This window comes from Takifugu flavidus, chromosome 22 (genome assembly GCF_003711565.1).
Source record: "Takifugu flavidus isolate HTHZ2018 chromosome 22, ASM371156v2, whole genome shotgun sequence".
Lineage (NCBI taxonomy): Eukaryota > Metazoa > Chordata > Actinopteri > Tetraodontiformes > Tetraodontidae > Takifugu > Takifugu flavidus.
In genome coordinates, this window is record NC_079541.1 from 9,691,383 (window position 1) to 9,706,420 (window position 15,038).

At 51.8% G+C, this 15,038-nt stretch overlaps 2 protein-coding genes and 2 non-coding genes across 9 annotated transcripts; all 4 read right to left on the bottom strand.

Moving 5' to 3' along the window:
* Positions 1-4,798: 4,798 nt before the first annotated feature.
* slc25a3a (solute carrier family 25 member 3a) lies at positions 4,799-9,142 on the bottom strand. Of its 4 annotated transcripts, none has more exons than XM_057022527.1 (8): positions 8,984-9,142; positions 8,427-8,598; positions 6,855-6,976; positions 6,477-6,656; positions 6,216-6,397; positions 5,694-5,866; positions 5,430-5,540; positions 4,799-5,151 (listed from the first exon to the last, which is right to left on the bottom strand). In XM_057022527.1, the coding sequence occupies exons 2-8, from the start codon at positions 8,566-8,568 to the stop codon at positions 4,991-4,993; spliced, it is 1,071 nt and encodes a 356-aa protein (XP_056878507.1). In that variant the 5' UTR covers positions 8,569-8,598; positions 8,984-9,142; the 3' UTR covers positions 4,799-4,990. The 4 variants fall into 4 exon arrangements, with proteins under 4 accessions (XP_056878507.1, XP_056878505.1, XP_056878506.1 ...); XM_057022525.1 differs by lacking the exon at positions 6,855-6,976 and adding an exon at positions 7,679-7,803; XM_057022526.1 differs by lacking the exon at positions 6,855-6,976 and adding an exon at positions 7,679-7,803 and having other exon boundaries at positions 8,427-8,593; positions 8,984-9,133.
* Positions 5,222-5,402, bottom strand: LOC130519599 (small nucleolar RNA SNORA53). The gene has a single exon (XR_008948385.1). It is a non-coding gene; the product is annotated as a small nucleolar RNA SNORA53 (small nucleolar RNA).
* Positions 5,950-6,149, bottom strand: LOC130519598 (small nucleolar RNA SNORA53). The gene has a single exon (XR_008948384.1). It is a non-coding gene; the product is annotated as a small nucleolar RNA SNORA53 (small nucleolar RNA).
* Positions 9,143-10,129: 987 nt separating the features above from the next.
* Positions 10,130-14,928, bottom strand: LOC130519259 (lamina-associated polypeptide 2, isoforms beta/gamma-like). 3 transcript variants are annotated; one of them, XM_057022523.1, is made up of 6 exons: positions 14,401-14,928; positions 12,406-12,514; positions 12,128-12,268; positions 11,894-12,018; positions 11,197-11,297; positions 10,130-10,914 (listed from the first exon to the last, which is right to left on the bottom strand). In XM_057022523.1, exons 1-6 carry the CDS (start codon positions 14,638-14,640, stop codon positions 10,542-10,544), a joined length of 1,089 nt encoding a protein of 362 aa, XP_056878503.1. In that variant the 5' UTR covers positions 14,641-14,928; the 3' UTR covers positions 10,130-10,541. The 3 variants fall into 3 exon arrangements, with proteins under 3 accessions (XP_056878503.1, XP_056878502.1, XP_056878504.1); XM_057022522.1 differs by having other exon boundaries at positions 11,197-11,309; XM_057022524.1 differs by lacking the exons at positions 11,894-12,018; positions 12,128-12,268; positions 12,406-12,514; positions 14,401-14,928 and adding an exon at positions 11,377-11,880.
* Between the last annotated feature and the right edge of the window lie 110 nt (positions 14,929-15,038).

A 15,038-nucleotide genomic window follows, 5' to 3' on the forward strand; every position in this document is an offset into this window, starting at 1 on the left:
AAGTTCAGGCCTCCGGCAGCTCTTTCCCCAACAGACTGTGACTTAACCCCCAAAACTAACACCCCAGTTACTTTAGTCAGTCTGTTTGTCTGCGTATGGTGTTGGTCTCACGCTGGAGGGTGAACCCCAGTGAAAGGATCGATGAGAGAGATCGCAGACGATGAGTCTGATTAGAGACTCAGGAGAGCTGATAAATCACGTTTCATCAAGATGCCTGCAATCTTGGAAATCTCATATTTAAAATGTTACAATTCTCCTCAAATAAATCTAAAGAGAATCTTGAGATTGCCTAACCTTGTCTAAACCATTGAAAACCAGAGAACCATTTTCATGCAGGCACTTTTTTGGTCCTGATCCTGGGGCAGCATGGTAGTGCAGTGGTCAGCTCTATGGCCTCCGGTAACGGGGTCATGTGACTCCAGAGTGACCAAAGGGAAGCAGTGGCCTGGAAGAACCAGGAATGCTGGATTGTTGGACGGAGGGCAGCTTTGACTCAGTCATTCCTGCCAACCATCCAGGTCAGTGTTCAGGTGTGTGTTCAGGCACAAGCAGCAGATCCTCTGGTGAGTCTCAGAAAGGAAACTGAGCCTGGTAGGGACCCGAACCCGACCAGGACAGAGGCCAGGACTGAGACTGCACGTCTGATCGTGTGCTTAATGTGTTTCTGCTGTATCCTGACCAAGAATCAGCTGAGTTTCAGACGTTCCATGATGTGTACAAACACAATACTGACAAAAGTTGGCATTTGAAAAGCTTTAATTTAAAGATCAGCTGGCTTTGTTCTGCTTGAAGAGACAGGAGGAGCTAATATGAACAACCGACTTCATCTATCAACAGGTGGAGGACGTGTCATCACATGTTTTTCATCTAAATGTACTGAGTAGGTTGGAATATATCACCACAAGCAGCATTCTAGGGTGTGTGTGTGATTTATTAAAAGAAATTTGTTTTATGGAACTTTCCTTACAAATGATGTATGTTCATTGTGATATTTGCCCAAGGGAGGTCTTCCGGGGGGGGGGGGGACAGTCCTCAGTAACATAGAGACTGATGTCCAAGGGACCCAACTGGCACCAACCATTCAGATGGAGACTGGACAGTGTCTATTTTGGCGCTTCTGGAGCCGTTACCAACATTTGTAACAAGGTTCACTAACATCTGACTCAGATGGAAGAGTAAATCAACCTGGTCTCACCTTACATTAATGGAGGCCAAGTCAAAACCAATTGCGCGGGTGAGCATCAGATGTGGCATATATTAAGGAGATGCCCTGCCCCCCCTGCTGTTCTGCATAGGTCTAAACCCCCTCAGCCAGATCATCACAAAGAGTGGCTATGGGTAACAGTTCCAAAGTGGAACAACCATCAGCCACCTCCTCTACATGGATGACATAAAGCTGTATGTCAAGAATGAGCGTGACATTGATTTCCTGATTCACCTCAGTAGGATCTACAGCAAAGACATCAGGATGTCATTTGGACTAGATAAATGTGGGTGGATGATATCTAGAAGAGGAAAGGTGATCGCAACTGATGGGGTTGAACTATCTGAAGGGAACATCACAGATGTGCAGGACAGCTACAAATACCTGGGGATCCCGCAGGCAAGTGGTAACCATGAGGAGGCAGGTAGGGGGTCACCCACAGCTAAATACCTACAGAGGTTAAGGCAGGTCCTGAAAAGCCAGCTGAATGGTAAGCATAAGATCCAGGCCATAAACACCTACACCCTGTCAGTAATCAGATACCCTGCTGGCATAATTGCCTGGCCACTGGAAGAGATACAAGCCACTGACATCAAGACAAGGAAGCTCCTCACCATGCATGGAGGGTTTCACCCTAAGTCCAGCGTCCTGAGGCTGTATACAAAGCAAAAGGAAGGGGGCCACGGACTAGTAATTGTCCGAACTACTGTCCAGGAGGAAACAACTAGAGTGTCTTATATCAGCAGGGAGACCTCGGCGGTTACACAAACTGGAAAACAGACTTTGAGATTTTCTGGGGCATCAGACTTTTCCTGTCTTTGAACGCCAGTCATGTTCCAGCAATACTGCACTGTAGAGCAGACCTCCCATCCAGGGGTACCCTCAATGCCAAATAGAGACTTCACCCAGGCGTAGTGAGCCTTGTCTGGGATCGGTATTTGAGACATGGGAGAACCCTTGGTGTCCTAGGTCCTGCTCCCTTCATGATCAGCATGCACCTCTGGGGGTAGATGCACTGGCTCACCATGGGCCTTGTACCCGTCTATGCACTGAATGTGGACCTGGCCAGTGAGCGGTTCAACCTAAGGACTGTGGAGCTACCTCCCTACATATTTGAGACTATTCAAAATGCTTGGTCCCCCTCAACAAGCTTCACACGGGAAAGCTCCCAGAGTTCTGTCGCTGTGATCCTGGCTTTTAGGACATGGTGTACAGGGGAAAGGCTTTTTCCGTCGTCAATGATAACTGGCAGCTACCTCTGCATGTCATGTTGGTTTTGAGGGGAAGGTCGTGGGGCAGCATCCCTTTAGACTTTAAAGACTGCGTTCTTGTTGGCACTTGCATCAGCTAAGTGGGTAGAGGAGATTCCTGCTCCTTCTGTTAAACAGGCTGTACTACATTTTCTTTAGGAAACACAAGGCGACTTTGCAGCCTAACCTGGCTATTATTCCTAAGGTGTTGGGGTGAGGTTCTTTGATTTATCTGGTCTCTTTCTGTCCCCGTCATCCTCCTCAGATGGGCATCAGCTGTACATGTTGTATCCAGTATGGACATTATGCAACTACATTGGACAAAACCAAGAGCTTCAGAAAAAGTGACCAGCTTCTCGTATCCTGGGCAAAAAAACACTTAGGAAAGCTAGTCCCAAAATAGTGCCACTCTCCTTGGATTATTAAGGCTATCTCCTTATTTTATGGCTCTGAAGTTTTGCAGCCATCAGAAGGGCCGCATGCACATTCTACCGGAGGCCTGGCCACTTTGTGGGACCTTTTCAAAGGGATCTCCACTTACCTTTACCAGGTTCTAGGCCACAGCCCCTCCATTAGCCCATTCAGTGCTTGCGGTGGCTAACGGTCAGTGACACTCATTTATAGACAGTTAGTCCCCAGGTAACATCTGCTAACCAATCCAGGACAGTTTCCTATTGGGAGACGTCAAACAAATTCTGTATAAGAGAACTTTAGGTTACTTGTGTGTTTCACCAGACCACACACCAGGCTAACATTTTGAGGACCAGGAACTATTGGTCCTGTGCTATCAATGTCTGCACTGTGATGACACTATTGGCATGTAGCCAGCACAGATCAGTCAAAATTGCATGTCAAAGGTTGAAGGAGTTGTCATTTTGTTTGGAGCCAGACCAAGTGCCACCTGACATTTGTTAAAAGTGTGTGAAAATGTGTTTGTGCTCAGTAGGCAGACAAAACCAAAACTGTCTCTCAACAAGCAAACGATCTATCAAGAGGTTTCACCATCATCGATTCATTTATTACATGTTGTTCTTAATTCAAAACTAGTTTTGACACTTACGATCCATTGACCGTCCTCTCCGAACCAGCCCCCTTTAACAGGAAGAACCCTTGAACAGGACCTCTTACAGCAGTCCGCCTGCCGTACCTGGACAGGGAGCTGGATCCACAGCAGGAGCTCTGGTCGCTAAAACTTCTACTATTAGAGGCTCTGAGAAACTAGGAGGAATGCTGCGATGATCTCGTGACGTCAGCTTCTCCAGAGAACTCGGGCGCACGCAGGCAGTTGTGGAGCTAAAACTGGGACAGAATTGTTTCAGATGTGTGGAGGACAGCAGGACTGGTGTCCAGGTCACATGTGAGGGAAATGACAGCTCTTTGTCTGTCCTGCTTTATGTTTTTCAGCAATAGTAACTACATCTCAAGCTAAGAGCACAAAATGGGATCCATTTCCCCTGACCTCTCACACATTAGCAGCAGCAGGCCCTGCTAGATACGAGTCCCCACCACGAAGAGAGATGGTCCTACGAGCACACAAATGGATGATGACGCGTGTGATGCTGTGGCCCCGTTATGAAGAACATGCCCTTCCATTTACTGCAGCATGATTCCGATCTGCTGGGACTAACCGTCGCGTGTATAGGAACCATTATTCGAGAACCATCATGAGGCCTTCAACTGCAGCTTTTATCCGTCTGAAAAACATCTAATATTCACCGAGAGTGGGAGGATTTGCATTAATCATCTGTGCGAATTCACGGCAGCGGTCCACTTCCTCCTCCCCTTCTCAGGCTTATTTTAAATATGAAGGGCCTTCAAACTTCCAGATCCAGAGTTCCTGGAACAGTTCTGGTAACTCAGTCTTCCAGGGTGACACCAGCGCTCCTCCTCCTATGTTGAAGGTAAACCCAGTCCCTGTCCTGCACTAGTCCCGACAGGGCCCAGTTTAGAGCCACGGAGGGTGGAGCACCACCTGAACTCTGAAGGATCTGGAGGTGCTTCATTATTCTCTGATGTTTCCACTCCTGGAACAGCCACAGCTGGGTGTGTATTCACAGTGATCTCATGTGAACCATCATGTCCTCAGAGGATCACTGGAGCTGCAGATCCACCTGAATCCCAAACTCAACAGCACCTTTATGACATGAGAGCGGGTGTGCGACCCTGTTGTAGAGGATCAGCTTCATAACCAGAACCTCACACTGACTGGGAATCGGTAAACTTGGTAGGACGGTCAGACCGCTGCTGGGACGGATTCTGGACCAGTTGGTGCACAACAGTAGCAAGTTCATTCATAGCTGTGAACTAGAAGCTGCGTCAGGTCAGAAACAGAAGTACAGATAAGTTCAGGGAACCTCTTTTATTAGAGTTTCAACACTTTCTAAGGACAGGAAGTGACAAAAGCAGACTGGAGAGAATGTTTGGACAGTTCTGTGTTGAGTATCCAGGAGGACAGGTCAGGAGAGGACAGCTGCCTGTGTGCTGGAGCCCAGGAGAAGACATAAATACAGAAACCTGCTGTGTGTGAGGACAGACTTTAATCCGTCAGGCCCAGCTTCTTCTTCAGAGACTCTGGCATCTCTGGAGGAGGTGGGCGGGGGAGGCGGAAGTAGACCTTGACAGAGTCATAGATGAACCACTGCAGGGCGGTCAGAGTACCGATCATAATGATACGGGCAACCAGACCCTTCCAGACACCTGCCGACACAAACACAGCGGGTTACTCCTCCACCAAGCAGGGGGGCAACATGGTAGACCTGATACAGGAAATGTCCGTCCCCCTGGCTGCCAGCACCGGTGGGCCGCCCAGTGCTGCAGGAGGGCTGGAGGACAGGTGGACTGCTCTAACACGCCAATGACTCAAGCACCTCCGACAGTACAGCAGGAAGCTGCTGAGGAGCGAGGCTCAGGGAGCAGCGCCCTCCAGAGGTGGATCTAAGGAGCGTGTGGGTGCAGACGAAACACTGGATACGCACCTTTGGGCCCCAGCTTCTTGAGGACCTGGACAGCAGTGCTGCCCTTCTCCTTGTTCAGCACGGACACCACAGAGTCAGCAGGGTGGGACACAATGGCGCAGAAGACACCAGCTGTGGACACACAACAGTCATGAAACAGCCTGTCCAGCAGGAGATAATGAGGACATCTCTGTCCACACGTTTATGTCCACAGGCAACATCAAAGTGCAACAACCGTTAGCCTCTTTAGAATCAAGAGCTAAAACACAGGTGTCGCACACTCACCAATGTAACCAGCAACGAAGGTGACCACCAGCTGCTCCGACTTGCTGCACTCGCTGCGAGGTTTGGGCACCACGTACTTGTAGAGCGTCTCCACAGTTCGCTCAAAGCAAGCAAACTTCATCATGGTGTAGGGGATCTGCCTCATCCACAGTGGGACCACGCCCTTATAGAACCTGGGGCAGGAGAGCAGACCCAACATTCAGCACCGATTGGCCGGCCTTTGTTCCTCGTTGGACAAACCACAACAAAGACGAGATGTGTCCGTCTCCCAGCACCACAGCAGCGAGAGCTGCCTGTGCAGAACACAGGCTTGTCGGTGCTGCAGGAGGGCTGGAGGACAGGTGGACTGCTCTAACACGCCAATGACTCAAGCACCTCCGACGGTACAGCAGGAAGCTGCTGAGGAGCGAGGCTCAGGGAGCAGCGCCCTCCAGAGGTGGATCTAAGGAGCGTGTGGACCCAACCCTAGCGGCTCCCTCCCCCCGTACCACCTATGAGCAGGTAAGGAGGCGGCATACTCACGCCCAGAGACCCTCCTCTGCAAACATCTTGGGGACGCACTGCCGGAGGGTGTTGGCGTAGCCTGGCTGGGTTTGGATCCGAACCTTGACGGCCTCCATTGGAGCCAGAGCAATGTCTGCAAAGAACTCGGCGCTGGCTGACGCAGCCAAGTACAGCGATGTCCTCCAGAGGTAGGTGTTCTCCTGTGAGACGCGGCACAACACGGGGTCACACATGCACGCCGAGTCCCCCCGCCACCACCAAGTGCTCTGCTGCTCTCACCTCTCCCAGCAGGTCACTGTAAAAGATCTTGAACACTTCGTAGAAGCCAAACTTGCAGAGCCCCTGCATGGAGTAGCCGATGAAGGTGGGGGCCCATCCCTTGGCCAAGCCTCGAACACCGTCCTCCTTCACCGTCACAGAGAAGCCGTTGCCGATGCTTTTGTATTTGTCTGGGTTGACCTGAGGAAGGGCAACACGTGAAGCCGTGAACGCGGGAAGAGGAACAGTGGGCGCCAACAGTCACAGTGAGCCGTCACAGAAGACGACCCGTGTTGTGGAGCTACTGTGGTGGTTTTTACGATGTTGAACTTCCCTCTAAGGGGGGTCAGAGCCAGCAGCTGCTGCAGCTGCCACCTTCTGTTTAGTTTCCATACAAACCTGCAGGCGGCACTTGACAAGGTCGAGGGGCACCACTGCCGTGTGTGTGAGGCCGCAGCTCAGGATACCCCCAAACCCACACAGGGCATAGTATTTTGAAGAGCCGAACTCGCAGCTCACCTCTGTGATTAAAAAGCACAACATGCAACATGCAGGGTCACATGCAACACAGGACAATCAAGAGCACAGCAGGGAAGGGTCCTGCTGGGGCGGCGGCCTCGTGGCTCTGCCCGAAAACATGCCACCATCACGCCAGCAGGACCACATATCCGTCAGCAAAGTGAAGTTAAAGGACCACAAGAGCACATAGACACGGCCATCTTTCAAATGGAAGGACCTGACCAGAAACCAGAGTAGGTCAGGTGCAGCGTGTTTAGCACTAAACATGACCTTTCCGCCACTTCTGGTCCTTTAACTTCTGATCACGAGTTCAGTTCATTCAAATCATCAAATCAACAATTTGACCCTGATTCTGCTCATACTCACCCACCTGTGATTAAGCTCTTTTCATTACAACACCGATATCACACATTGTTTATGTCCTCCTGATAACCAGCTGATGGTGTCAAACACCAGTATCACCCTTCTGAGTGCTCCAGCTGGTGTGTGACACCATTGACCTTCACTGTCCACCAGCGTCCTCTCAGTGGGGATCAGGAGACTCAGCAGGCACCAATCAACACAAACCATTGGCTCGGCGCTCATGCATCCGTGCTGCGACTGGTCCAAATAACAGGGGTCACGGCACAGAACTGGGATCAGACCAACACTCCCATGCAGGTCAGCAAAATGAGGAAAGGTGTGCTGTTGCCATGGAGACAGACCTGCATTCTGCATTTGACCAGATCGAGCGGGACAACCGCTGTGTGTGTAGTGCCACAACTCAGAATCCCACCAAATCCACACAGGACGAAATACTTCTGAGAGCCGAACTCGCAACTGTCCCCCTCTGAAACACAGTGGAGACTGTAAGAAAATGGACATTTGAGCTTTCTGCGTCTCCCTCAACCGCAAAGTCAACGCAACGCCATCAGCTCAAGTAAGAGTACCATCATTGAGCTACTGAACTGAGACTTCAATCCCCCCTTGAATACTGTGACGGGCAGGAAAACGTCCTGTGGAAACGGTGAACGAGGCGCTAAAAGATGACTACACACAACATGAAAATGACATTTCTAGTTGCTATTAGCATTCTCCCTGGCGACCTTTACTACCACACATAGAAGGGACACACGGAGGTGCACCTTCAGGGCAGACTTAGCATTTTAGGGTGGCAAACACCAAACTACAACTATGCAGGATGGTTGCAGCAAAGCTGTTTTGGTCAGTGTCCTGCAGCGACCATGTTAGCTAGCACTTTGTCCTTCCTTGTCCTCCACAGGCTTGTGGCCTGGTGAAAGCCCTGCACTTGGGCTAAATTCTTAAGTAGCTATGCTCAATGACGACGGTACATGCGGTTGATCAGCAATCCCTGTGCACGTTGACCTACGATGTCCCTCCACTGGCAACCTGAAATGTCTAGCTGCCAATGCTAACGTAGCATAGCTGCAGTGGTGTCCGCTCCGGGATTACCGTCTGAGGTGGCGGCTGCGGCCAGTTTCCGTGTGTTCTGCCTGGAGAGGTTTTGTTGCGGCTCCTCGACTTTCTGGAGGGCAAAGAGGGGCGCGCTGAACGGGTTGCCCCGGGCCAGTTGGGTCAAAGCGGTCGGGTACATGGTGGCGTCCTGCCTGCTGGCCGAGCTGCGCTGCAAATGAGCAACAAGTTAGCTTCACGTTAGCTTTAGCCAGTCTCACCGGATCCCATGTCACAAACTCGTCTGGACGTACGCACGTGACGCAAACAGGAAACGCTTATCTTGCCTCAAAAGTTAATTGCTGGACCTAACCCACCCAACCCGGTCTATAGTAAGACTCCGATGTGGTCTTGACCAAAAGAAACAGTATTTTCTAGCTGAGAGTAAAGTATCAGGCTAAGCTAATTTGACCGCTTCAAGGTGGGATGCTCTAGCGGAGAGAACACGCACATGTCACGTAAACCAAGGAAGCGGACTCGAGGGTCGTTATTAATAAATATATATTTTTAATAGCTCTGCACGAAAAAACCCGTTTTTAAAAGGTTATTTCACCTACTTTGTCAGTGTCTTAAAATGGCGCCTCTACTCGGGTGCAACCGGCTCAGAGAGGCTGAATGACCTCGGGGTAAATTCGGTCGTGGTGACGTCACGATTATTCGGAGCGGCTCTTCCGCTTCACAACCAGCGTGTTTTTTTCACAGCGCCACCCAGCGGCCTGCCCCCCCATTGACAGCCGAGCCGGGACAAGCTGTTAGAGTCAATTCAACATTAGATTCCATAAACTATAAAGTTACTCCCGGCCAGAGGGATCTCCAAAGATCTGGTGGTGAGAGGAGAAATGATCCACTCAGATCCACACAAGAAACAGGTGAGTCAGGTGGGGCCCCGGCAGGAAGTGAGTCGGCCCCACCCACCTCGGGACAGCAAACACAGGGGGAGGTTACTCATGCTTGTCCATATGGACCCTGCAAATCTCTCAGATCAAGACAGGGTCCAGAACCAGGGTCCAGGGCACCCAGCGGCCATGGTCTTCCCAGTCCATCAGGTAACTGCGCCTGCACTGTAGGAGCAGCCAAATGAGCTTCCTACGTGGAGACCAGCAGAAGCTGGGAACCAAGGGAGACCTCCAAAGGACAGAGACCAGAGTTCTAAGCTTACTCTACCTAGGGAAGGTGGACACTCCGGCTGGTGGGATTAGAGGAAGTTACACCACACAATGAAGGCTCCAACATGTGGTTGTCCTGCTCACCACTGCTCCAAGCAGAAGTCGTGAGCTGCAGCGGGTCCTTGTTCATAATGGTTATAGCGATGAGACTACGAAGGTAACGTGCTCCTGCTGCCCCCTGCTGGAGAAAAGGCAGACTGCAAGCACACAGCACACAATGTATAGTCCAGCCCAGAATCTCACCTCCAGTCCGATCCTGGAGTCTTAGCCAGGGAAAACCCTAACCATAACCGGAGGGTGATTTCCTGACCTGAAGAGGGTCAGAGGTCGAGTCCTATGTGTTACCCTAACCTGCAGGCGGCCATCCAAGGCTGAGGCCGGTGCCCCCAGACTCACTGGTGAGCCCCGTTCGTGCACTGGCTTCGTGAATCAGAATCACCACCATCAAGTTTTATCACCAAATAACAGAATGTCCTAGAAACAACCTCAGCATGCACGGACGTTGGCAAAGGACCAGATGTGGAGACTCTCAGCAGCTGCTTTTACCCAAAGACTTGGAAGATCTGACGTTTATTGAGTCAATATTTGTAACAATGAATATATAAGAATATACAGAGATTCACTTGAATTAGAAGAAAGCATTAAGAAAATAGAAAGAATATGATTTACAAGGGTCGGGACGATAAAAATGTCTGTTTCACCATATCAGGAATTCACCTAAAGGATGCTGATCACAGAGAGAGGAACTAGAGCAGAATCTGAAGCACACACACACACACACGCGCGCACACACACACACACACACACACACTAAAGCAGGATTAAAAGGGAATCAACAATCAGTTTTGCCCAGTTTCGCTGCCTCAGACCTTAAACCTTAAGAGTGAAACTGGTTTCCCAGACTAGTGAAGGTACCGATGGAGTGGAAAGGAGCTGGTTTCTACAAGGTCTATGGATTTTCATCCCTGGCCCCGCCCACTTCTGCAACATTAAAGGGACTGATGCTGTTGGGTTCCATGGTCTGGTAGATGAAGAAGAAGAGAGCGGCCAGGACGGCCAGCAGCAGCAGCTTCACCCAGGGAAACGTGCCGCGGCTCAATGCTTTGCTCTGACCAGCTGACGGTGGTGCAAACACAGGCCTGGAGGGGGAAGAGTTCAGGCCGCTGGAGCGAGGCACACCGGCCAGTCGGTTGGTGATGCGGTTCTCCACCACAGAGGCAGTTTGGGTGGCGAGCGGGGAGAACAGCAGGCTCTCATTCCACAGCTGGCTGGATGTGACCGGGCGCTCGGCGGCACCTTTGATGGGTCTCCGACAGGTGGCGCTGTAGGAAAAAGCACATTTCAACATTCTATTCGAGCATCCAGAAGCCAGCGGCGTTGCACCATCCCAAAATACAGGCACATCTCTGGTGGCCTTCACAGCTGCTCACACCACGTCTAAGATGAGGATGAGGATGATGAAGAGGTGACCAACAACAACTACGTCCAGACGGACGTCTACAGAAATGCGAGGTGTCCGTCCCCCCCACCCACCCACAGGTATCATCCTGGGTGCAGTGTTCAAGTGAAGGATGGAGCTGGATGTTACCATGGTGACGGCTCACCTGATTCCCGTTGGGCTGCTGAGGTCAGAGTGCAGCAACTCCTTTAGGACATCCTCCTTCTCCAGGCTGACCGTCTGCTCACTGGCTGCTATCTTCTCAACCTTCAGACAAAACTGGATGAGAACTTGAACCGGTCAGAGGTCCAAACTCTGGACAAGCAGAGAGGAGCTGGACCACTACCATCGGCCCTGGTGAAGCGCTACATAAAACGGTTCCTTGGTCAGCCACCAGGAGCCGGGACCCATCAGACCCGCCCTTAGATAAGGTCCATGGACCCCGAGGGTTGGATTCAAGCCGGGATTTACATCCTACCAGGCAGGAACTGCTTTCAAAAAGGTAGGTGGAACCCCAGGTGAAAGTGTTTACCTGTAGGACAGAAATTCTGGCTTGAATCTGGCCCTCGAGGACTGGATTTGCCCACCCCTGGTTTAAGCGGTCAAGACTCGGCACCATTTCAGAAACAAACCAGACTCCAGGTTTACCTGCTGCTGGTTGGTTCCGGAAGGTTCGTTTCCACACATTTACCTGCCCCTGGGATGGAGAGACGCCCCCCAGCCTCGGGAATCCATCTATGCTCATTAGAGTCGGAGCAGGAGTTAGACTAGGATCATCTGCTACCAGAAGAGAGGCCCAGAACTGCCCCTCAACAGGCCCCAGCTCCAACATCGGTGAAACCCACAACCAAAGGCTTTCTTACCGTAGTGTGCTGCAGGTTCTGGGCGTGAGCTGTGAGGGGCCCCTTCCCTCGGCTCCTCAGGGGTCTCTCCAGCACTGGAACTGGTTCTGGTGCCATCTCAGTCTGTGCTGGGGTTTCTGTCACTTCTGACCGGAAGAGAACAAGCAGAATTCTTAACTGTGAACCTTGAGCATCTTCAGGCTGATGGATGGTCCGCTCTAAAAGGCAGCCGTCCCGGTGACAACAAGCGCTCACCGTCGTCCTGGTCGCTGTACAGCTCCGGGTCAGCGCTCCCATTGGAGGTGACCTTTGTGTCAGCCAGAATGACCTGTGAGGTGGGGGGGTCATTGTCCAGCAGCTTCTGGAGTCTCTTCTCGTATAGTTTACGGGTGGAAGCTGGAGAGAGCAGAAACGAAGACCTTAACGGGACACAAGGCTCCAAGTAACCCAGCCTAGAGACCAGCTTGAGTTGCACACACAAACCCCAGCGCTGAGGTCAAAGCCCCCATCCATCCTGGACTCTCCGGACTCACCCACAATGGGCCCAGCATCCAGCCCGTGAATGAGCAGCTCATCCCTCAGGCTCTGGTCAGTCAGCATGGTCACATCCAGCTCTCCCAGAAGCACCTTCTTGCTGGATTTCTGCACAGCAACACAACAGAAGCAGATCAGCGCTGCAGGGACAGATGACGGCTGGTTCTGGGCCAGTAAGACTCGATTCAGCAGCAATGTGGGGGCTCAGAGGTCAGCTTCTGCGGTGGGACAACCCCAGAGGAGAGTCTGGGAGGGGGGTGGGGTTAGGGAACGCTGCTGTTAAAGAAACAATGAAAAGCTTGTTTTTAATGAAATGCCACATGTCTATCCTCCTCTCAGACAGGAAGGACCGGCACACATGTGACACACACGCAAAACATTTCACTTGTACAGCCTCCTTCAATTTCCTGAGCAGCAAAACGCACCACAGGCATTCCGAGGCACGGCAGCCATGTTGGAACACAGGAAATGGAAATTACAGGCTCCCTCTCGTCCAGGCCTACCAGCTCTGCTTTCTCCATGATCCCCCTCTAGCAACACCAGCATGTCAGACATACATGCTGCATCTTAGCCTCTACGGCGCCCTTCAGGGTTTGTAGCGTGAACCGGGTCAGCGGTGATCCGTTGATCCGGCTCCACCTTTTGCTCTGCATCAGTCGGTCGTGTTGGCTTTCATGGGGACTTCTGACAGATGGTGATCCAACGTTTAACACAGCTCACATGTTAGCGTGACTGCACACCCTTGTGTCATGTGACCTGCTGAGGCATAAAAGCTGTCGCCCTTTTGAACATTGTGGGTCCCCCCCAATCCTGTCAAAGCACCCGAGTGTAAACGAGTTCTGACCCAGGAAGGTTTGAGTTGCTGAAGCTCTAGCGAGTCTCCTTCAGGGTGAACCTGAGCTGCAGCAACCTTCCTTCGTTCCTCTGGTGACTCTGCTGCAAAGAGGCACAGCAAAAAATGTGAGGAATGCAAAGACTGCATGTGCAGCAGAGCTGGAGCTAAAGGAGGAAGAGAGACCACCACACCCTGAGAGGCTGAGCCCTCTGAGCTCCCTGGCTACACACACACACGCACACACACGCATGTACACGCAGCTGGGTGGAGGACCGTGGGTCGGGCCAGTGTTTGCACACATCCACCGGCTCAGACCAGCAGACCCAGAGAGGCCCGGCCTCCACGTGCTGCTCCTCTGGCTCCAGTTAAAACGCAGGAATGTGAAGAATGGACATGTGAACCATGTGTTGACTGGAAACCAGCAATCACACGTAAAGAGGTGACACACAACAGGAAGACATGCTAATTACATACTAGCCCCGTCTGTTCACAGCTTCATCAAATGCACAGGTGCTCCTCTGCTTCAGCCCTCAGTCAGCTATTACTACTGTTTTTACTTTAGTTGTTCTTATTGTTATTATTACGAGGTGCTGCCCTGGTGGGATGTTATTGGGAATAATCCAGACAGAGGCCATGAGCTGCATCATGAACTTCCTCCAGTAATACTGGGTGACAACATGAAACAGCCCTCATCTACTCTGCTCACAGTAGCCAAGAAAACCTCTCAGATCGCAGGTTCTGGACACATGAAGATCAGCTAAGAGGTTCTGAAACATGGACCAGATCCAACTTGATAATGGGATTAATTGTGCTGAAGCAGCTCAACCACACAGAGGAAACAGAATATCCAGGGGGGGCACCTGGGACCATGGTGGTCTGTGGGACAGAGCAGAGCCACGAGCAGCTACCAAACTTGGATTCAAACTCTTGATCTTCCCGGCCTGCGACTGGAGCCCTGAGCAACAGGCAGGAAAGAATCCCTTCCCTAACCTGCTAACTCCGGGCAACTAAACCCAACTAAAACTTATTCCTATTTCATTTTGGTGCAGCTAAGTAAAGGATCGGGGAACTGGCTCCGGTGGCGGACTGTGGGACCTGGAAACCCGTCCTGGCTTGTGGAAACACAACACGTGCTGGAACTGTGCATTCATGGACTCACCGCGGCGGATGAGCGGTTCCTGTCGGAGAGCGGGGGGGGCGGCAGCTCTTCGTCGCTGGAGAAGGCGTCCAGGGTGTCCGGGGAGGGCTGCGCATTCTGGGAGGTAAGCTCCTTCAGGTACAGCTGCACGTACACGTCTTTGGTCGGGTTGCCGCTCGGCAGATCCACGTTGTGGGCCAGCAGCTCGCTCTTTAGCTTGTCCTTGGTCAGGACGGACGGGTCGTCCAGGTACTCCGGCATGTTGTGGTGTGGATGGAGGGACTGCGGCTCGGGGGAGTTATCTACCTCAAGGCGAGGATGCGAAGCGGCGCAGCGGCTAACCAGCGCCCCTTATCGGCCGAACAGGCGCGCGGAGACCGGCCGGTTCTGGCGGGGGAACACCGGTGTTCGATATTAGTGGATATGGATCAGTGGGAATGTCTGAGTGACTTCAGGTCTCGCTGCCTCCTCATCCAGGCCGAACCAGAACGTTCAGAAACCAGCAACGGAACACAAGCGGTCAACGACGGGACCGGAAGTGGCGTCAATGAGCGCTCGACTCCTATTGGCCAAGCAGTGTCAAAAGTCGCACATCGAGTAAGGTGATTGGCTGAGGACAGACACGTGGCTCATTCTGTCGCCGCCTCATCAGACGCTCT

Excerpts from the sequence above, each read along its gene's own strand:
- slc25a3a (XM_057022525.1), bottom strand. The coding sequence starts at position 8,568 with ATGTACCCGACCGCTTTGACCCAACTGGCCCGGGGCAACCCGTTCAGC. Across the intron at positions 6,657-7,678 it reads TGGTCAAATGCAGAATGCAG|GTCAACCCAGACAAATACAA; the intron begins GTCTGTCTCCAT and ends GCCCTTCCTCAG. Across the intron at positions 5,541-5,693 it reads CTTCGTTGCTGGTTACATTG|CTGGTGTCTTCTGCGCCATT; the intron begins GTGAGTGTGCGA and ends GTGTGTCCACAG.
- LOC130519259 (XM_057022522.1), bottom strand. The coding sequence starts at position 14,640 with ATGCCGGAGTACCTGGACGACCCGTCCGTCCTGACCAAGGACAAGCTA. Across the intron at positions 12,019-12,127 it reads GTACAGCGACCAGGACGACG|AAGTGACAGAAACCCCAGCA; the intron begins GTGAGCGCTTGT and ends TCTTCCGGTCAG. Across the intron at positions 10,915-11,196 it reads AGCAGCCCAACGGGAATCAG|CGCCACCTGTCGGAGACCCA; the intron begins GTGAGCCGTCAC and ends TTTTTCCTACAG.